At 42.4% G+C, this 20,380-nt stretch overlaps 2 protein-coding genes across 8 annotated transcripts in view; one reads left to right on the forward strand and one right to left on the reverse strand.

The window, feature by feature from the left end:
* chd7 (chromodomain helicase DNA binding protein 7) overlaps positions 1-5,202 on the forward strand; it is a 42,450-nt gene extending 37,248 nt beyond the window's left edge. For all 6 annotated transcript variants that reach the window (XM_085931000.1, XM_085930996.1, XM_085931001.1 and 3 more), the window contains 9 exons: positions 1-167; positions 373-627; positions 764-934; positions 1,031-1,264; positions 1,335-1,550; positions 1,633-1,770; positions 1,852-1,956; positions 2,098-2,275; positions 2,415-5,202. In XM_085931000.1, coding sequence (XP_085787126.1) covers positions 1-167; positions 373-627; positions 764-934; positions 1,031-1,264; positions 1,335-1,550; positions 1,633-1,770; positions 1,852-1,956; positions 2,098-2,275; positions 2,415-3,394 — 2,444 coding nt within the window. In that variant the 3' untranslated portion in view covers positions 3,395-5,202. The remainder of the gene's footprint in view (positions 168-372; positions 628-763; positions 935-1,030; positions 1,265-1,334; positions 1,551-1,632; positions 1,771-1,851; positions 1,957-2,097; positions 2,276-2,414) is intronic.
* Positions 5,203-11,194: 5,992 nt separating this feature from the next.
* LOC147046342 (polypyrimidine tract-binding protein 2-like) lies at positions 11,195-20,299 on the reverse strand. Of its 2 annotated transcripts, none has more exons than XM_085929656.1 (17): positions 20,219-20,299; positions 19,728-19,749; positions 19,486-19,537; positions 19,187-19,350; positions 19,029-19,100; positions 18,845-18,916; positions 18,603-18,761; positions 18,275-18,385; positions 17,827-17,992; positions 17,608-17,685; positions 17,185-17,297; positions 15,345-15,378; positions 13,938-14,030; positions 13,633-13,749; positions 13,432-13,531; positions 13,167-13,244; positions 11,195-12,877 (listed from the first exon to the last, which is right to left on the reverse strand). In XM_085929656.1, exons 1-17 carry the CDS (start codon positions 20,224-20,226, stop codon positions 12,748-12,750), a joined length of 1,569 nt encoding a protein of 522 aa, XP_085785782.1. In that variant the 5' UTR covers positions 20,227-20,299; the 3' UTR covers positions 11,195-12,747. The 2 variants fall into 2 exon arrangements, with proteins under 2 accessions (XP_085785782.1, XP_085785781.1); XM_085929655.1 differs by lacking the exon at positions 20,219-20,299 and adding an exon at positions 20,009-20,190.
* Positions 20,300-20,380: the final 81 nt, after the last annotated feature.

The raw sequence follows: 20,380 nt of genomic DNA on the forward strand, positions 1-20,380 counted from the left end.
CGAGCGCTGTTTCGGAGCAGAAGAACTTTGACGAGGAGAGCATTGCATCTTTGAGCACATCTGTTCGAGATGAAACCAGAGATGGCTTTTGTCCTGATGACCTGATGGAAACTTCGGCCTTGCAGGCCTTACAGGACCGAACGTATGCCTTCACACTCTGGCCTAAGGTGCGTCTTGTGAAAATTCATCATTCTGTTTGCCAGAGTCTATGTTGGTTAGGAAATGACTAATGTCAACATTTTTGTGGTAGGACTCAAAAATGCCGAGGTGATATTTCTATTTACGAATTTGTAACCTGTGCTATTTAAACATCAGCAATGAAGTACACATGTATGACGCCGTCATCGAACTCTGCTTTTCTTCACATCTCAGGATCGAGTGATGATTAACAGGATGGACAACATCTGTGAGGCTGTCCTGAAGGGCAAGTGGCCTGTCAACCGACGGCACATCTTTGACTTTCCTAGCAACCTCATGCCAGGTCATGGCTCCACAATTCCCGCAGCAGCAGTAGCCACAGCAAGCGAGAGCCCGCTGCAGAGGCGAAGTTTGGGCGAGCTGACAATAAGCGGGATCCACACCCCTTATGGCGGGATGGAGGATAAAACTCTTTCACCGCATGTTCATGTGAGTTCTTCAAACCTGACCTTCACTGATAAGTCACTATGTTTTTTTTTCTTTCGACAGAAATGAAGTTTGTCTGGAGACTGAATGGCTGCTCTCCCTTCATTATCAGCGGTAATAGTTGATTTTTATATTTTAGGATGATCCTCTGGGTCTAACGGTGCCTCGACAAAGGAGGAGGAGAAGGAGGAAGATCGAGATTGAGGCAGAAAGAGCAGCCAAGAGGCGCAACCTGATGGAGATGGTTGCTCAACTCCGAGAGAGCCACGCAACCCTGGAGTCCCAGAGTCAGGCTATGGATCTCACCAAGGTGTGCTCCTCTATTAGAAGCTCTCTTGCTTGTCGAGCCTTTACTCTCATAGAGGAAGAAAGAAAAAAAAAATGTTTGCGTCCTTTTGCTACCCAGGGTATGCACCATCAACACAAGAGCTCTCCCTCATTGGCTGGCTTCCCCAGCGCTCTGGTGACCAACCCCTCCCTAAAGGCCCAAATGGAGCTGCTGCAGCAAGCCCCGCCTTCCGGACACCGAGCCAACGGTTCGCTGGAAGCTGACCTGCCGATGATGAGGAGGAGGCGGGGACGCAGGAAAAATGTCGAGGGCATGGAGCTGCTCTTTATGGGCAACAAAAGAGCTGCGGGGGTGCGTTTGTTAGCAAATAAACTGCACAGTCAAGTTACACAAATCCAAATGATATTCTCTCTCTTCTCAGGATGATGCTGATGGGACCAAGGTATCAGGTGCAGAAGGCGGCCATGATGCTGCCCGTGCGCACAGACCCATAGCAGTGTCAGAACAGAGCCCCAGTGGAAGATCGCTTGCGTCTGGTAGTATGGAGGAAGAAGAGGCAACCGTTTCCAACAAAGAACTCGGCGAGTGGCTGAGACAGCATCCTACGTACACCATGGACATGTCTGGATTTACACCAGTACGTTTTAGTGTCATGGATTTTGTCTGCCTTGATTTCTTTCTTTCTTTTTAAATCGTGCTTTTCTTCGATGCTACTCTAGAAGAATGAAGAGTTGATGTCGCAGTTCTCAAAGCCCAAGCAAAAGCGTCATCGCTGTCGAAACCCCAACAAGATTGACATCAACACTCTGACAGGAGATGAGAGAGTGCCCGTGGTCAACCGACGGAATGGGCGCAAGGTAAGAATTCCAGTCTTCACTTTGTGTTATTTTGAAGTTCCATTGATGATATGAAACTAAGTCAGTCTTCCTTTCTTCCAGATGGGTGGGGCCATGGCTCCCCCGATGAAAGAACTTCCTAGATGGCTATTGGAAAACCCTGAATTTTCAATTGCACCTGATTGGACAGATATTGTCAAACAGTCGGTGAGTGCCACCACCTTCATTTTTTAACCAACCGATAGAAATTTCGAAATGTTCGACGGTCTTCTCGACCTACAATTACACCATAGAAATTGATGTCATTGGTCACAATCATTTTCTAACCCAACATACAAATGCGCCTAGGGTTTTCTCCCAGAAGCCATGTTTGATCGGCTGCTGACGGGTCCCGTCATTCGGGAAGAGGGAGTCCGACGTCGGGGACGACGGCCCAAATCTGAGATCGCCAAAGCGGCCGCCGCCCAGGCAGCGGCGGCTGCGCAGGCCGCCCAAGCTTCGTTAGCCACCGCCGCTTCGTCGGCTGGTAAGAAAGCAGCATCTATTCGGCATACTAGCTTTTTTGATGTCATAACCGGGTTATGTTTTCAAAGTTACGACGCATGCCGTGTGTGAGATTTTGTCCTTTTCCAAGTCTTATGAGGTTGTGACTGTGTATTTGATAGGAGGCATCAACCCTCTACTGCTGAACAGCCTCTTCGGAGGAATGGATCTGTCCTCCCTCCAGAGCCTCCAGTCCCTCCAGTTGGCCGCCGGTCTCATGGCCTTTCCCACCACCACTGACCCCAAGCAGGCCGCTGCCAGTGCCGCCGCCGCCTCCATGCTACCCCTCATGCTTCCCGGCATGGGGGGCTTACCCAACATGGCCGCGGCTATCCCAAATATGTTCAGCCTCGGGGGGCTCTTTGGTGCAAACTTGGCGACGGCCGCCGCCGCTTCCAACGCCGCTGTGGCCTCTGCATCAGGGAATACCAATGGCACGGTGGAAGGAGACGGGGCAGACGGTGAGGAAGTTAAACGGAAGACAAAAAAAAAGGACAATGATGGTGATGAAGGTGGAGACGAAGAGGACGAGGAGGAAGCCGGTGGTGCTGAAGGTGGACGTCTTGTCAAAAAGATGAAAATTGACAAGGAGGATGAGGAAGGTGGAGAGAAGATGGAGAAATCCCAAAGCAATAGGAGTGCAACCCCTCAGATGCCAGCCACAGATTCCCCGGCCGATTCCTCCATCAACGGCGAAGCCGCCGCACTGCTCGCCGCCGCCGGCATGTCGGCCAATTCTCTGGCGTTCAACCCTTTCCTCCTCTCCACCATGGCCCCCGGCCTCCTCTACCCCTCAATGTTCCTACCTCCCGGCCTCGGGGGTCTCGGCCTTCCCGGCTTCCCCTCCGCCTCCACCTTGGCTGAGCTTCAGGGCGCCGCAGGAGCGCCAGAGGCCAACAGCGCGGCCGCAAAGCCTTCAAGAGACGACGACAAGGCAGAGGAGCCAAAAATGGCGGACGAGGAGAATGAGGACGAGGAGGCCAGAGAAGGAGCGAGTGACTTGGCTGAGGAGAGCGCAGCCGCAAAGGAGAACAGAAGTGAAGCCGAGGAATCGCTTGTGGAGGACGGAGGGATGATCGGAGATGAGGAAGACGACGATTAGAGTGACTGATGGACTGAAATCAACCCAAAACTGACAGTGGCAGTGGACATTTCTTCACCTTCCCCCTCCTTCCTCCTTTCCGCCCCACCTCTTTTACATGCTTCCACCAACACAACAATACCCCCCCCCCCCCTCCCTCCGGCTCGTATTGCCTCTGTGCCAGAAAGGCAGAAGGTCTGTGTGTGTTAAGTTAAATCGGATTGTTAGCGTAGTCACAGTTCACCTCGTGTTCAAAGACTATTGGCCAGTTTGCATCTCCACTTGTTCTTCACAGAGTTCCAGTAGTGCTATTATTTCTACTATCGTCATTCATATTATTATTATTATCATGATTGCTGCTGCTTTCAGCTCTCGAACCTTGTTTTAGTTCAACTTCTCGTGCTTGTACCGACTGCTCGACGTTAGCCAAGAAAAGTCAGCTAAAACTTCTCCAAAATTGGAAATGGAGTTGATGTAGCATATTACTGTAGGTTGCCCATGTCAGACTCTTAAGGAGGCACACCAACATGACTAGCACATGTACACACACACACACACAACCGACCAGCCTACCACTACACACCCACTGTAGCCCTAAATAGCCTCCCACCCCACCCCCTCCCTTCAGCTGTGTGTGCGTGTAAAGTGTGTGTCTACACACAAGCTGACCTCGCTTGTACTGGTAAGCCCCATGTCCCACACTGTTTGTATGCCAGTTTTTGAGTCTTTCCACTGCCAGTCTCCAAATCCTGTCTTGAGCTAGTTTTGGAGCACAGCAAAGGCAGACGGGGCTGGATCTGCCGTCCGCTGAGCTCTGATTGGTCAGTTTGGCGCGGGGGGTGGGCTGGGGTCATATGAAAGGATTTGGAGCCACACGGGGATGTTTCAGGTAGATTGATGGTGGTAGACGCCTGTCACACCCTGCTGGTTGGAAAACCACCCGCTGCTCCCCTCTTTTTAAATAAGACTGTTGCTCTAGTCACACACACTGACACCAGACCTGGCCAGAACAGGACTGAATCATGTTCTTCTAACTATATGAAGGTCAACATTGAATTTTGAGTTGGCATTTTTTGTTGTTGTTATTATTATTTTGAATACTTGAAAAGCAACAGTAGTGCCTGATTTGTTTCGATTTCCAAATAATGGCTTAAGCGACACGAGATAAATCAAGCGCCACAAGTGCTTCAAATATTTGAAAGTGCAGATCCGATCTTAACATTCACTATCACAGCCAGACCAGCACACACACACACTCACGGACACACACACACACACACACTCACAGACACACACACACGCACATTCAACTTGTCACATCTCTGTGATGCTGAGACAGCAATAACTATGGCAGCTTTTGAATGTTCCATCGTAACTCGCCCAACACACAGACTCTATGAATTAAACCACAAGTGTCGTATTAATAGAAAAAAAAAAGAAGAAAAAAAAAAAACTAAAACTGTAACTGATGACAAATAAGTTCTGCAATCAGTTTTTGTCTCACTCTGTTCCTGTTGATGCACTGGTGTTAAAGAGTTAAAGTAATCAGGTACCTTTATTACTTAGCGACTTTTTTTGAAAGAAAATGGACTTGTTACTTTTAGCCAGCAAGCTGAAGAGCATTACCTCAAAATTCTTATCTAGCCTTGAAGTTTACAGACTTACAATGTAAATGTTTTGTTTTTTTTTCCTTGTTTTTCTTGGGTGTGTCTTTTTTTTTTTTTTCTTCCCCCAGACATCATATATTGATGAGTTGTAGCTATGATGCTTTTAATAAAAGTGAATCTTGACATTCGCCTAGGAAACCAAACCTCAACTTGTCACTACCTACTTTATTTGGGGGGGGGAATGCTATTTCTGCATTGACTGACTGGTCAAGAGTGAAAAAGAAAAAAAACGTGTGTGTGTGATTGTAGTCAAATGGCCTCCCTCTCACAGGAGCGGTTCACGAAATAGAAATTGACAGCCAGACTAAGTGTGTGCGCGCATGCACGCTCGTATTTGTGTGTGTCACTGTGTGTGTGTGTGTGTGTGTGTGTGTGTGTGTGTGTGTGTGTGTGTGTGTGTGTGTGTGTGTGTGTGTGTGTGTGTGTGTGTGTGTGTGTGTGTGTGTGTGTGTGTGTGTGTGTGTGTGTGTGTGTGTGTGTGTGTGTGTGTGTGTGTGTGTGTGTGTGTGTGTGTGTGTGTGTGTGTGTGTGTGTGTGTGTGTGTGTGTGTGTGTGTGTGTGTGTGTGTGTGTGTGTGTGTGTGTGTGTGTGTGTGTGTGTGTGTGTGTGTGTGTGTGTTTCAGGGCGGGGTCCAGGAAAATGGAGATTCTCTTGAGCAGTACTCTAAAGCAAACACTGTACTTAATGTCACTTGAAAATATCACATGATCTCCTTCAAATCTACTTGAGGAGCAAATGCATCATGCAACTTTGGCCGATTTCTACTGGAATGTTCCAATGCGATGAAAGTGATGACTCCATGTGGGCTTGCTCATGTCTCAGCGTCATGCCGTAATTCATTGATAACAGATGGACGTTGCATCACTTTTTAAAGGCCACTGACAAGACCAAATTAAGGCAAACTATATCAGACCATCTTTCTCGGGGCTCTTCAACTTGTACCAAACAAGGCATTTGGAAAAACCCTATTTAAAATTTGGCATTAATGCTTTGGAATAGATGAACTTTAAATATGTATTTTTATCTTTTTGGAAAACTGCACCACAGCCAGGGTAAATTATATCGCTTGGGAATACTTATTTACCTTGTATTTATGTAATTGCACCTTGACATCATAAATTGGAGCCGTTATTGAGGCCAGGATTTGAACCACCAACCTCAAAACTGAGATGGATGCTAACCACTCTTTGCCTGAACTGATCAATAAATTTGATTTATTTTTAGTTTTACGAATCACATTCACTTTTTGCTACTGTAATTTTCTGTTGCTATTGGAAAACAATTTAAATTACAGCTCAACAAATCATACAGAATGTTGTCCGTTTTCTAAACATTGTGTATGCAAGTGTTTCTTTGAGTGTAGGAGTGTGTGTTTATCCCAGGAGACGGTGGGGAGCGCCATTGTGTGTGTGTGTGTCTGTGTGTCTGTGTGTGTGACAGACGTCTGGCCTAATCGCCTTGCTAGAGGAAGTGGAACGTGAAATCCACCAGCCGCCACAGACACACACTCAGACACACACACACACACCCATGTGTGTACCCTAGTTCCTTTCTTAGGAATCCTTCGACCTTTTCGGTCTTTTCTTCTAGTCATCTATCCATCAGCGTCTTCTATTGGTATCTTCTAATTCCCCTCCAATAATCCAACTCACCCCAAACTGCATTTGATATTTATTATGTTAAACATCCAAGTGGGAAAAGTGCAAAAAAAGTGAGAACTTGCCCCTTTGGCAAATACTTTTTAGCACAGCACTATGGATAGATGTCCAGATCGGGCTGCGTGCGCACGCACGCACGCAGCGCCCTGTCAACACGAATCTCTCCACTCTGCTGGACGTGTCACTTCCTGCTCTCTGTGGTTGTCATGGCGAGGCCGGGGCCCAAGCGATAAAGAGCCATCTGCCGTCGGCATGACCACCTACAGTCTGGCTGCCGTCACAGCCTCCATGATTGATAGCCCCCAGAGAGTGACACAGTGAGGAGAATATGAAAAAAAAAATGGAGGGAGGGCAGAGGAACGAAAGAGAAGAGACAGACAAGTTTGAGAGGGAGACGAACAAAGGAGGAAGCGAGAAGCAGGTCCAGATGTCCTCCTGTTTGCTCCGAGGTTGTGACTATCTCCCTCTGTTACCAAGGGAGACAAATGGAAGAAACGTGAGCCAATGCCCTCGTCCACCCCCCCCCCCCCCTCACCCCTCCCTCCTTCCTCCACATACATTCACAACACAATGACATTCATTCAACCTCACTTCCGCCTATGCCTAAATGGAGGATGTGTGCTTTTTCTGCCATCATGGCAGAATGAGCGCCTTCATGATTGGACACATTGTTGGAGACAGGTGCCCAGACTCCAATTTGAATTGTTAAATGGGTATTGTATTAAATTGGAAACAATTATTTCATTTGTACTTTTTATTTCATTATTTGGGTATTGTCAATCTTGGGTAAAAATGAGTGGGTTGTGTCATGAAGGGCCCTCATCTGGTTCCAAAACTGTGACAAACTAAATCAGCAAACCTCTGCCAGCAAAAAACTGAAAATCACGTGTGTGTGTGTGTGTGTGTGTGTGTGTGTGTGTGTGTGTGTGTGTGTGTGTGTGTGTGTGTGTGTGTGTGTGTGTGTGTGTGTGTGTGTCTGTGTGTGTGTGTGTGTGTGTGTGTGTGTGTGTGTGTGTGTGTGTGTGTGTGTGTGTGTGTGTGTGTGTGTGTGTGTGTGTGTGTGTGTGTGTGTGTGTGTGTGTGTGTGTGTGTGTGTGTGTGTGTGTGTGTGTGTGTGTTCCAGCTGGAGTTTGTGTTCCTGATGACCTTCATCCCACTTTTTGTTTTGTATCTCATCATTCATGTGAGATTTGACTTCCCTGCTGTAGCAATGGCTTTCTTTCTGGTGTAACTGAATATCTCTTGAACATTTGTAACCTTTTCTATCTCTGTATCTTCAATAGATTAATTTGATTAATTTGCAATTTACTTCTCAGGCTGATCTCATTTGATTCCTTTCAGTTCATCACCACATCTAAATCAATAGAGATATGAATCCACCCTGTGTGGTCTGCTGGGGGAAAAATCCATTTCTGTGGCAGGAGATATGGGATGCTTACTGTGTGTGTGTGTCTGTGTGTGTGTCTGTGTATGTGTGTTAGATGCGTGTTTGTGTTTGTGTGCGCGCATGTGCACGAGAGAGGGAGAAATGAGTGAAATATGAACCCGAATTCTAGGCTCCATCAATTTCCAGCCGCAGCTGCTGATGGCGCTGTGTCAGCCTATCATGTGGCTTTATGACTCTGAACTCATCACTTACCTCATCCTGACATCACGTATTGATTGGCTCACTGTAAGAAGGATGATGGATGGATGAGCCCAGACCAAAAGACGGACAGATGGCCGACCGGACGGACGGACATTGGAGGAAGCTTATCAGAATGAATATATGCGACTGCGTCTGTGGCAGCATGCAATAAAAGAAAGATGGATTCATTTCAAAGCTTTCTTTATTCATAATAATGTTCACTTCAGATTAGCGTGTTAGCATATGTAGGTTTGAATTTGGACTCCTGTGGAGAATTTGTTTTCTTTGTGCTTATGTGTGTTTTTCTCTAGGTTCCTCCTACTTGCGTGTTTAGGTGTGAGTGTAAATGGCCGCAGATGTGACATGTCAGCTCCATCTCACCCATCAAGCTAATCAAGACAAGCGCTGGAAATGAAAAGATGAATGTTTACATCACTTCCCAATTTAAGAGAGCTAGACGCTCCACCCTATCTATCTATCTATCAATCAATCTGTCATTTTTGTCAGATTGGAATCTGCTAGAATGCAACACTGCCATGCTGCTGTAAAGCTTTTTGGTCCAAATGTGCTTTGGACAGATGAGACAAAATCAGCATATTTATATTTCTGAAAATCAGCATACAGTTATGGATTTTAAAATGATGAAATCACTTTGCATCTTCACATTTCCAGTATTGAAACCTGTTTATCAACAGAATTGATCATATTTGTATTTTTCTTTTTATACCATTTGCCTCATTAGGTGAGCGGGAGTCTATCTGAGTTGACAAATAGCTACTTTATTATTTTCACTATATTGCAGGTTGGATATTTTAATTAAATCATACTAGCAAACTGAACTGAACCATATTTAGTGTAGTAAATGTTCCTTATACTGAATCCTCAAGGTGACCAGGATACAAAATTGGATAGACAAAGCATGAAGATGGTTTATCTTGCAAAAACAAGGAACTAATCGTCTCTCCATGATGTCATCCAAAACAGCGAGCCAGCGGTGTCTCTTTTAGCCATATACTATAAACCCTTGTGAGTATGTGTACAAGTGTGTGTGGCTGCTTCTTCATGCTCTTTTTTTTTTTTCCCCACTTCAGTCCCCACCCGTCTGACCCCACCCATCACCACAGACCGAGAGGAACTAAGAGGAAAATGGAGTATTGCAAAAAGGGGGAGGGGATGTACCGCATCAATCACAGATCAGTGGATCATCTGCATCATTGAACACACACACACACACATGGACGGACGGACGGACGGGGATGGGGCTATGAGGTCATCATAGAGGCGGCAGGCTACTGGTGGAAATGGGAGATGTTAGAACTAGGTCAACAGGTGTAATCCTATTTTAATTCACTTTTAATTTCATTTATTATACTGATTAGAATCCCACAAGGGGACATTCAGATTTCACTTGGCTGTATTTTTATTGACCACCCACCACACATAGAAACGGATTGCATACATGCAAGGAATGATGTCAGAATGCTTTAGCTTGGGTTCAAGGGGAGGGCTAGGGTTTTGGTGCCTTGCTCAAGGGCACAATAACAATTTAACAGAACTCAAAGAATTGCACACATTTGTATTGATGGTTGATATAATTGTGAGGTTATAGTGGTGATATTAAGTCGTGGATTAAGTTTGGCCCCCAAAGGCCCATGTGCTAATTGTGCCCCCCCGTTGTGCATGTGTGTGCGTTTGTGTGCACCTATTTGTGTGTCTGTCTAAGATCCTGCTGACTCTTCCTTGGGGAGTTTGCCATTTAGGAAACCTGGTGGGTGTGGCTGGCATATGCTAATTCTCTTGTCAACCTTAGGACAATTATGAGTGCCTCTCCAAATTCTGCCTGGCAACAAGTCATTTAATGATAGTCCCATAAGACATAAGGGAAATTATATTTGATGGTTGTGACCCACAGTTTTTTTTGTTGTTGTTTGTGATATTAAAACGCCACTGTGGTTTTGTATATTTGTACAATACAGAACTTTGACAAAACATCGATTGTCATTATAGATCGATCCATCCGGTGAATAAAACACCTGGTAGAAAAAGCAGCTCCACTGATCTGCATGAGGCGACAGTTATCTGATGACCTAATTGTTTATGCAGTCGCCCTTTCGCTGAAATTCAGTCCTCTTTCATTTATTGTTTGTGAGTGAAGTGGGTTGTTATTAAAAACATAGAGGACCAAGACTGACAGAGAGTACAATACAAAATATAAATGTACCTAAGCTGATTTAGTCAGTTAGACGTAGTTATTTATACGTGGAATTTTGTCCCAATTCATTTATTGTCTGTTTAGGTTAGAGGCCGCATAACCGATGCTGAGTTGAAGTGGCCAATATCATCACGGTGCCCTCTTGTGGATCATCAGAGAAGTGCACTTTAACTACAGATGCGGCCCTATTTTTCATATAAAGGTCGGTGTACTCGTTATAGTTATGGGTCACTGCTAACGACGGTGTCCTTGGTGCAATTATTAATGAAACTAGAAAAAGCACAAAAGGGGATGACAACCAAGCATCGCTTTCCTATTTTCACTTTTGACTTTTGTAGATCAAGCAACTCAAGGATGCAGAAGTGGAGAGATCAAAATGTTCCTTTGTTGGATGCATTAATCCACACAACTCATTACACCGCAGGTAACAAACTTCAGTCCTCGGGGGCCGCATTCCTACATGTTTTCCAACTTGACTGCAGTGCTTGTTTACAAGACTTGTTCATAAGTATTGTGAGGGGATTTATTGTTACATGTATTTATGTATGTATGATAAGTCTTCTGCTGTTGACAGCTTTTAATCAATCAAAAATTTTGCAAGTAAACTCTACTTTGGCTAAAAAACTACAAATATGTCCGACCAGAAAGAGAAAGGAGAGCAAAGATAAGTTTATTGACAGGCAAGACAGAGAGGATAGACATCCTGATTTGAAAACACATACAACACAATTTAAATTTAATTGCTGATAGGACAAAATAAATGTGCTAATCTGATTTTTTTTTCACAAATTATAAGTATAAAATGGTAGGATTCCCTAAAATAAAAATTGGATGCGCACAACAGAAACAGATGAGCTACAAAAAAAAAAAAACACAAAACACAAAAAAAGCTGACATCAGCTGCAACACAAATGGTTGGTCATTTAAAAAACAACAGAATGTAAAAACTAAGTAATGCATGGGGATATACTAATGCTAAAATAATCTGTTGAAATTGTCAAGAAAAGTGTTAGATCCAAATGAACTAAAGGCACATGTACTTCGATCTAAACAGTCTCCTCTAAAACCAGAGACACAGACCATGAACACGTGATGAAACGTCATCCAGAAGAGTTTTACAAAAAGACTTGAACAAAACATTATAGTTGACTATGTCACAGGTGTTAAACTCAAGGCCCGGGGGCCAGATACAGCCCGCCACATCATTTTATGTGGCCCGCAAAGACAAATTGTGCATCAAATTTGTGTGTCATTACTAGAATTTAGGGTTGGGAAGATTCACCGATATGCATTGGAAAAATCGATACGACCTGTAAGATGCAGTTGCATCGTATCGCACTGGATCGCATTGTTTTAAAATTAAATCGTACCGTATTGCAGGAGATAGGAGAATCATATCGCATCTTATCATTGGCAATTCCGTGAATCGTGAATGCATCGAATCGTTGGCAGTGTATCTAGATGTGTATCGTATCGCTTTGATGGTGAAGATTCCCATCCCGACTAGAATTGCAAATTGTCTTCACTTTTAATCTTTTATTTTTATTTTACATTTGACCAGTTTTTACTCGTCTGATTTGAAAAGTTGTTTGTTTTGTAGCTTTTACTGTACATCTACTGCTCCTACATTTATTTGGGTTGAAAGTCATAATGGCTCTCTGAAAGAAGCTATGACTACAATGCGGCCCGTGGAAAAAAAAAAGTTTGACACCCGTGATCTATGTCAACTTCATTCATGTAATACACGTAACTCCCATGTACTGTATTCCCCTTTTGTTTCATTTGTGGTTGTTCACTAGATTAACAGCAAACCCTGCCTGCTAGAAAGACTTGAAAACGCCAAGTGATTTTCATTGCCGACCTGGCTAAACGTTGAATCACTCGGGGAGGGCTGAGAAGTTCAAGTTACAACATGACATACATGTCCATCATACAGTTTACTGACATGGGCATGGCGTCTACTCAGACTGCAGGCCTGGCTCAAACTGTTGTGATGCTGGATCACACTTTAGGAAGGAGCACGGCACTAGCAAGGCAGGCACAACATCACTAGTATTGACTTTTAATAATGTTAACAACATTCTGGCCTTCTACTGGTCAAAAAAACGGAAGAAATCTTAAATTTGACGCTCTTTGTGTGGATTTGATAATAATGTACAATGAGAGCGACCTCCTTGTTCGGCACGGCACTTTCAAGTCTGCTCTCAAGTTTAGATGGTAGACTTTGAGAAGGAAACTTTGAGGTGGTGATTTCCGCCCATGTCATAATTATGAAGATCCATCAGCGTCTGGATGGCCTCTTCTACTGACGACATCTGGATCAAGGCCATCTTGCGGTCCCTAGAGGACGATGGACACAGATTAAAATGTGACTATTATCAAAACAAGGAACATTAAGGCTGGATTTACACTGTCTCGATTAATTCAAAAGATTCAGTGGAAACTTCCCAAGGCCTTCTCACACAGGATTGCTGGCCCTGTACAATTCAAACGACATTCAGAATTTTTTTTTTTAAGACTATTAACCAATCAGATTTTGGATTCTACATAGCGGTCCATGGCCTTCTCGGAATGATTTGATTGATCTATTTGAACAGAGACAATGCAGATTAATTCAAAGGCTTCTTACTGGAAGAATTTGAAGGCCTTGACCGTCCCCCCGCCATTGGAGAATAAGAGACGCAGGTCCTCCTCTCCGATGCCGTCCCTGGACAAAGACGATGCGTTGTAAACAGGAGAATACAACAATGTCCCACGCAAACAGCGACTTAAGTCAACATCCGGAAACCCAAACATTAGGTACACACCATTGTATTGGGTTTCATTGATCTGTGCATTTGTAGCAAATGTAGGTGAATGAAAACAGAAAGAATGCTGGATTCTATGAGCTCTACCGGATGTTGGAGAGATGTAGCGTTGCAGAAGGAGGAAAGATGTTCTGAAAGTTTTTGGATCCTGGTTTCTTGAAGCGATGTAGCGGTGATCCAGCAAAATCTAAGGAAAGAAAAAACAACAACATTTAAGTCTATTGTCACAGGTTCTAGGAACATAGTATAAAGTGTCAGCATGTGTGGTCCAAGTGTCTGTGCTCTTACCTTTGGTAAGCAGCTGGTCATCCAGCCCTTCTCTGGGTAGAGCAACAGTTTGATGTTTGGACAATGTCACTCGCATCACTTTACCAAACACCTTCTGACCATTCAGGTGGCTCATGGCTACAGACAAAGCGAGACAAATACAGACATTTGGGGGAAAAAATGTGTGTATGTGTCAAATTATTTACAATCTTTCATGCCTGTTTAATGAGTATTTTTTTAAATAATTCTAAATTATGATGAACTGCTCAACGGGGACAAAATATCAATATGTATATGAAGAAACAGCCTGGAGAATAAAAACTTACCCAGTTGAGCCTGGTTGCCATCTGATAACTGTATAAGTGCACTGTCCTTTTTATTGTAGAGGATCTTCACCCGTTGCACATCACCATAGACACCTAAACAAATGGAGACATAAAGAGAGACAGAGAGAGAGGTGGACCAAGACAGGGAGAGAGAAAGACAGACAGAGAGAGAGAGCACAAAGTGTAGAAGAGAGAGTATGAGGACAGAAAAGACAGAGCAGGAGAGGAGGAGCCGACGTAGATAAAAGTGTGAAGGATGGAAGGAATTCAGTTAGTGCTAGAGAGACAAAGGATCAGAAAGGACAGGATCTTCCCAATTGTCTGCCACTTGAATACAACACTTTAAATAGGACTGTCAACCACGACGTATTTTGCACGTGTGTGTGTGTAAAAAAAAAAAAAAAAAAAAAAAGAGCAGCTTTGAAATATAATATGATGAATGGTGAAAGCCAAAAACGTCCTTTTAGAAACACAGATGTGCACTGACCTAAAGCAGAAAAAGCTGCACAGGAACTTTGGAGAGTAAATTCAGAATGACATACACGTACAGCAATAATTTAAGAAGAGAAAAATGTCAGAGGGGCTGGTTGACAGTCTTTAAGATTGTAAGAACATTCAGTTTGGGAGTAGCTCCAACTTCACAATTTCACTGTTTGAATGGAGATAAGAAATGAAAAGTAGAGGAAGCAATTTCATACATTTTTTCCCCCCCCAAAAGACATGGGAAAGTCTAACTGAATGCCGTGGTCTGTGTGATCAATGAATCTTTTCTTGTGATGAGAACCAACACACAACTCATCCCATGTAGCAACTTAAGATTGAAGCAAAGACCTTGCTTGATTTGGAGTGTAATGTAATATAAATGTTTTCAAAATAATAGTACATGACAAACATTTGATTTGCTAAATCTGATCGCTTCATGTAATCGTTCACATTACAGAAACAAATGCAAAAAAAAAATCTGTATTGAGCTGCTGTGTGAATAAGTGACAGCCATTGAAATGGATTGGGGGGGGGAAATGAAATCATTATTTAAAATAAAAAATAAAATAAAAATAAACCTCCCAAACCACCAACATCTGTTTTGCACAAAAAATGGGTTTAGGTGGCCGAAACTGGAAAAAAAAAAATCCACAAATCTGTGAATCTGCAGGTGCTTGCCCCACTATATATAGTTGATCAATGCGTGTAATTTAGAAGTTTTGTTCTCATTAGGTAATAAAGACCACCAGACCACGTATACACTTGCTAATCTTCTAATATTGAGAGCGCAGTAATAGATAAATGGGTATCATTATTGAGAGATTACGAGAAACAAGTATGTCCGCGATATGACTGAAGAAAAAGTAGAGCAAACTGGATAAACAGAGAGAGATAAACAGATTGAAAAGTAGAGATTGAACATACCGAAGAGGGTAAAGAGACTTTGAGGCGTGACCATCTTTACAGAGAGAGACCGCAGAGTAGAGGACAGGAAGAGGAGGAGCAGAGGAGGAAGAAGAGGAGAGACGAAGGTAGAGATCAGACCACCCAGCATTGGACGAAGGGGAGATGATGGTTTCCATGATGATGACGATTGGAGCAAAGATTGTTTGGGGGAGATGTTGACAATGGCACAAGTTGGGTGAGACCGCATTACAAAAATGGAAAAATAAAAATGGGGGGGGACGTACAATAGTAAAGGATGCAGGGACAAATAAACACAATATGTGGTTGAAGGGGAGGAGCAGAGAAGGAAAGAAAGGAGGCAGGGAAAGGAGATAGGAGAGGAGGACAAAAACCAAAGCAGAGGTCAGTAAACAGCATCAGTGGAACATCAACGGAGTGAATGAGTGCTGGCTTGATTCACAACAGGCACACACACACGCACAAAAATCCCCAGGCGTGCGCACGCACACGCACACAAAAACATAAACTGCTGAATGAATTAATCAGTGTAGGAAAAGAACATGGAAACAAACAAGAGGAAATAAATACGGTACACGAATGAAAGATGGGCGGAACAGATCAAACCAAAAGGGAGCGGCAATAAATAACTGGAAGTCAGTAATCAGGGTATTGGCAGGTGACAATTCTGACAGACAAAGATACATATGTATGTAAAAATGCTACTTAAAAAGCATAAGACAAGCATTTTCTATTTTCCAATACAAACATTAACAATCAAATGATTGGTAAATATATAATATAAAATATGATGTCCATGTAAATTTTGGTGCTGTTTTTTTTAAGTGATGATTTCCAATGAGGAATTGTGATCGCTTCCTTCCGTGACATAGTCAGGCTGATGTCAAATCAAGCAAACTCCGCCCAAAAAGTGAGCGTCAGTCAGTATACCACCCTTCTGGTCCAAAATACCATTAAATCTCTTCTGAGCTTTTTTCAAAGGTGAATCGTAGTAATGAAATAATGTCTAATAGTCCTATCACATAAGTGCCAATGTTGTCTCGCTTTACCGGCCCTCTAAATTGTAACTCCAACAATGAGAACAATTTGCGTTCAATCTTAGAGGTTCTGCTACCATGTGCCGATTTGTCGCTAGGCGGCGATGAAGACAGTTGGCAGTTGCACAAAGACATTGACAAATGGGGACAAATGTGAAAACCACCACTCCACTATAAAGGCGCTCGTAATAGGGAGATGAGCAAAGATGGATTGGAATAGTAGAAAGAAAGTCTCGGACAGAAAGGTCATTCAAACAAGAGATTGTTGTTACAGATATAACAATGTAGCAAATTTGAGGGGTAATTGACAGTTAACAGATAACTAAGTACAAAATACATGTAAGATTGTGTTCAGAAATAGTAGAATAAATGTCTTGTATTTCATGATCATTTGTGTTAGTTTAATATTCAGAAATATACTAAAAATTGAGAAGACACATTTTAGACATACCGTATTTTTCGGACCACAAAGCGCACCACTCGATTGCGGGTTATAATTTGGGGCTCATTATGGGAAATGTAGTCGTACTCGCGTAATGCTCCAGTCAGACTGAAAGTGAGCTGAGCATTTCCGCCGAAAGGTAAATGACAGCCTGCTTCCAATATCGTACAGAAATAATAATGCGCCTTATAATCCGGTGTAATTTATGTATGAAAACAGTCCCGTTTATTGATACGGTACCAAATAATCTGGTGTATTATAGTTAGAAAAATACGGTACTTAACCAAAGACGGTACTTAACCAAAGATACCATACTAAGAGTAAAATTAGCACTCAAGATAATATGCATGGCCAAATGTACCTCTTCATTGAGGTTGGATGCCAATAGAACTCCTGAAACTCCAGACCCGGACAGAGCGACTCGTCCTGCAGCGGCTGCCGCAGCTGCTGCGGCGCTCAGAGGGCTAATGGCTCCTGTTAGCAAGCAAAATATATTCTTGAAAATGTCATACACCATCAAACTATGAATGGTGATATGTTCAATGTCACAGGAACATGTTAGGCGTCTTTTTATTTATTTTTTTAAAGCAGAGGAGTTAAAACACAAACCAAACCGTATTCATACCCAACATTCACCAACATATAAAAGTGACATGCAGACGACATTTTGCAATTAAACAAATTTTGTATCACTAAAGGAATACTGAACAATTTTACAGGCTCGGACCTATGTAAAAATATCATCATCAAAAAAGTGACAACAAAAATAGACGGAACGCAGTACCTGCACCCTGCGAGAGGGAGAGAGAGGACGAGTAACCCGCCCCACTTGAGTACGATGCTAGCGCTCCAGATGGTGTACCTTCAAGAAAAAAACAAATCTAGAATGGTACCAAAAATCAGTCATACTATAAAGCATAGATGATAGTCATTAAAAGTCAGTATACCTTGCCTGTAAATGTAAATAGATGAGCAAATACATAATTGCAGTTGTTCTAATTACCCAATAAAGAATGATCCTTGTTTGAATCTCCATCTCCAGTAGGTAGGTCTGGTCGGGTGTAATCTCGACTCTTATCATTGTTGTATTTGACGTTCAGATTGACCAGTTTACTGAAATCGATCCTCAAAGTACAGCATGAATTATAGATGTTCTGTCCATCAAGAGACTGTGGAAGAATGCAAAAGACAACATTGTTTTACTGTACAGTTAAATCGTCCTTGCAATCAAACTGAGCTATATGTTGTGATAGATTAAATGGGATTAACTCTGCATTTTAATGGAAAATATTTACGTTTCACACATATAACTTGGATGATGGATGAATGGATTACATCACTTGATATTCACATAATAACTTTTTACACTGGTTTATATTATGACAGTGCACACAGTTTGTCATTATACTGTGCTATTGGTCACAAGCTTTAACATATAAACCAAGACCTACCAGTTTAGCCTGCTGGGCGTTGACAGGATCACTGAACTGCAGGAGTGCTTGAAATTGGTTGTTCTTGGTGAACGTAATTATCTTCATCACAGTCCCAAACTTACTGAATATCTGAAAATTATTTTTAAAACAACAAAAGGAATTTAGTCTCTCCAGTCTAGTTAAAAATCTATGAACAACAATCAACAAACTATGAGCAAAAGATCAACAATTGAGTGTCAAAAAATGAATTGTGATGATACAACCAAAACTATCAGGAAAAAAAAATATGTTTTCATATTTTACAAGCATGCAATGTGCGTGCGATGCTCGGTTCAAAATGTAATACCTGTTGTAAAACATCGAGAGTCACGGGATAAAACATGTTGTCTATTATAATACGCAGAACAGGACTGGGAGGTGGAGCAAGGTCCAGAACGCCATGGTCAGATGATGGAGAACTTCCATCTTGAACTGCTGAGACTGCCTGCAGCACTGCCTGAGCTCTCTGGGAGAACATGAGAAAATCCAACATCAGATTAAGGTTGGTAATGCTGAGAGCTGTTTTATTGTTTTTAACAATGTGAATACCTGATTTAGCGCAGAGTCTGTTTTCAGTTCCTTATGGTTAGAATATTGGATGAAAACAGGACTGTTTCTGACCTAAAGAAAACAATCCGGAGATTATAAAATGCATTCACATTATGGCTAAGCAAAAATGGAAAATATTAATTGTGTCATGTGTGACAGTAATTCACATGAATGCATTTCAAACCTGTGGTGTAACAGCTGCGTAGTAGTTCACCATTGTAATGGCAGCTTCTGCTGTACTGAGCTCCAGAAATGCCTTGAAGGGAAAATAAAAATCAGTGAATCACAAATAAATTCATTTTACTTGACAATAACAGGGGGAAACCATGTCATGGTTCAAACCTGGTTTTTCCCCTTTAGCATCAGTATATTGGTCACTTTTCCAAAGGGAAGACCCAGTGCAATGACTTCTGTCTCGGATACTTCATTGGGAAGTTTTCTGATGTGAAGAACTCTCGATGGAGGTGACTCATCCAGACGCTGTTTCTTCGTGTCACTGCCATTTGCTGCAAAAACACATATATGCAAGCACCTTACCCAAAAGTAGGAATACACAACAGTGCAAAAAATATTTAACAGCACTAGTCTACTACATGTTATGTTAGCTTTAAATTTAACAAGAAAACAAATGCTTTTCTTACCTGCCATAGAGCTAGGGTTGCTAGCGTACATACTGAGCTCATCTGAGCCTCTCTGGAAAAAATGATCAGAGAAACAAGTGAAGATACCCGCAAGGATTTTATCAATATGAATACACAAAATGGTTATAATTTTGTATCTGAGTAGCAGGAATAACAAATTCACTCATGCACAATATTATTGCTTACTGTATGATATGTAACAGTAAAAAAATAAGGATCAAATAGTAAATAAGAATGCTTGCCTTCACACCAACCGCAACATCACTGAAGAGTGCATTGATAAGGGGGGAAGAAAAGTAGTTGGATAAATAGATTAGATGAATAGATTGTAATAATTTCGACTAAATAAATATAATATTCCATAAAGTTACGCCCTCTGTTACACCTTCTGTAAGCCTGCGACTACCACTGCTAACACTGAAATTAATAGGAAACTTCTGATAAAACGTAGTGTTAAACATCAGACTTGAGTAAGTTACAGTTCCTTACAATATCGTTCTAACTATAAAATCACAAGTAATACCTCATAAAACCAGTCCAGTTCATGTTTGGACTTTTAGTTTAGCTAGCTGTCATAAGGTCCTGCAACAGTACAATGTCGGGCTTTACAGCTCAACTAACAGTTAGCACGTCTAAAATTAAGAACGCAATTTTGCGTCACATTAGATATATCTCATGCATTACTGAGACGCGAGCGTTCAGACGTATACGTCCACAATTGAGGACATTTTACCCGTCCATTGCAGCTCTTTGTCCTCTTCTGCGCGAACGTACGTCAAACACAACGCCCGAATCAGTGGAAGCAAAATGGGCGTCTTCTAATCAACAGGACAGAGGGCTCAGTATCGCCACCTTTTGTATTGGAGGGTAATGACAGCCATCTCATACTGTTTTT

The sequence above is a fragment of the Syngnathus leptorhynchus genome, chromosome 14 (genome assembly GCF_054491065.1).
Source record: "Syngnathus leptorhynchus isolate UIUO chromosome 14, UIUO_Slep, whole genome shotgun sequence".
Lineage (NCBI taxonomy): Eukaryota > Metazoa > Chordata > Actinopteri > Syngnathiformes > Syngnathidae > Syngnathus > Syngnathus leptorhynchus.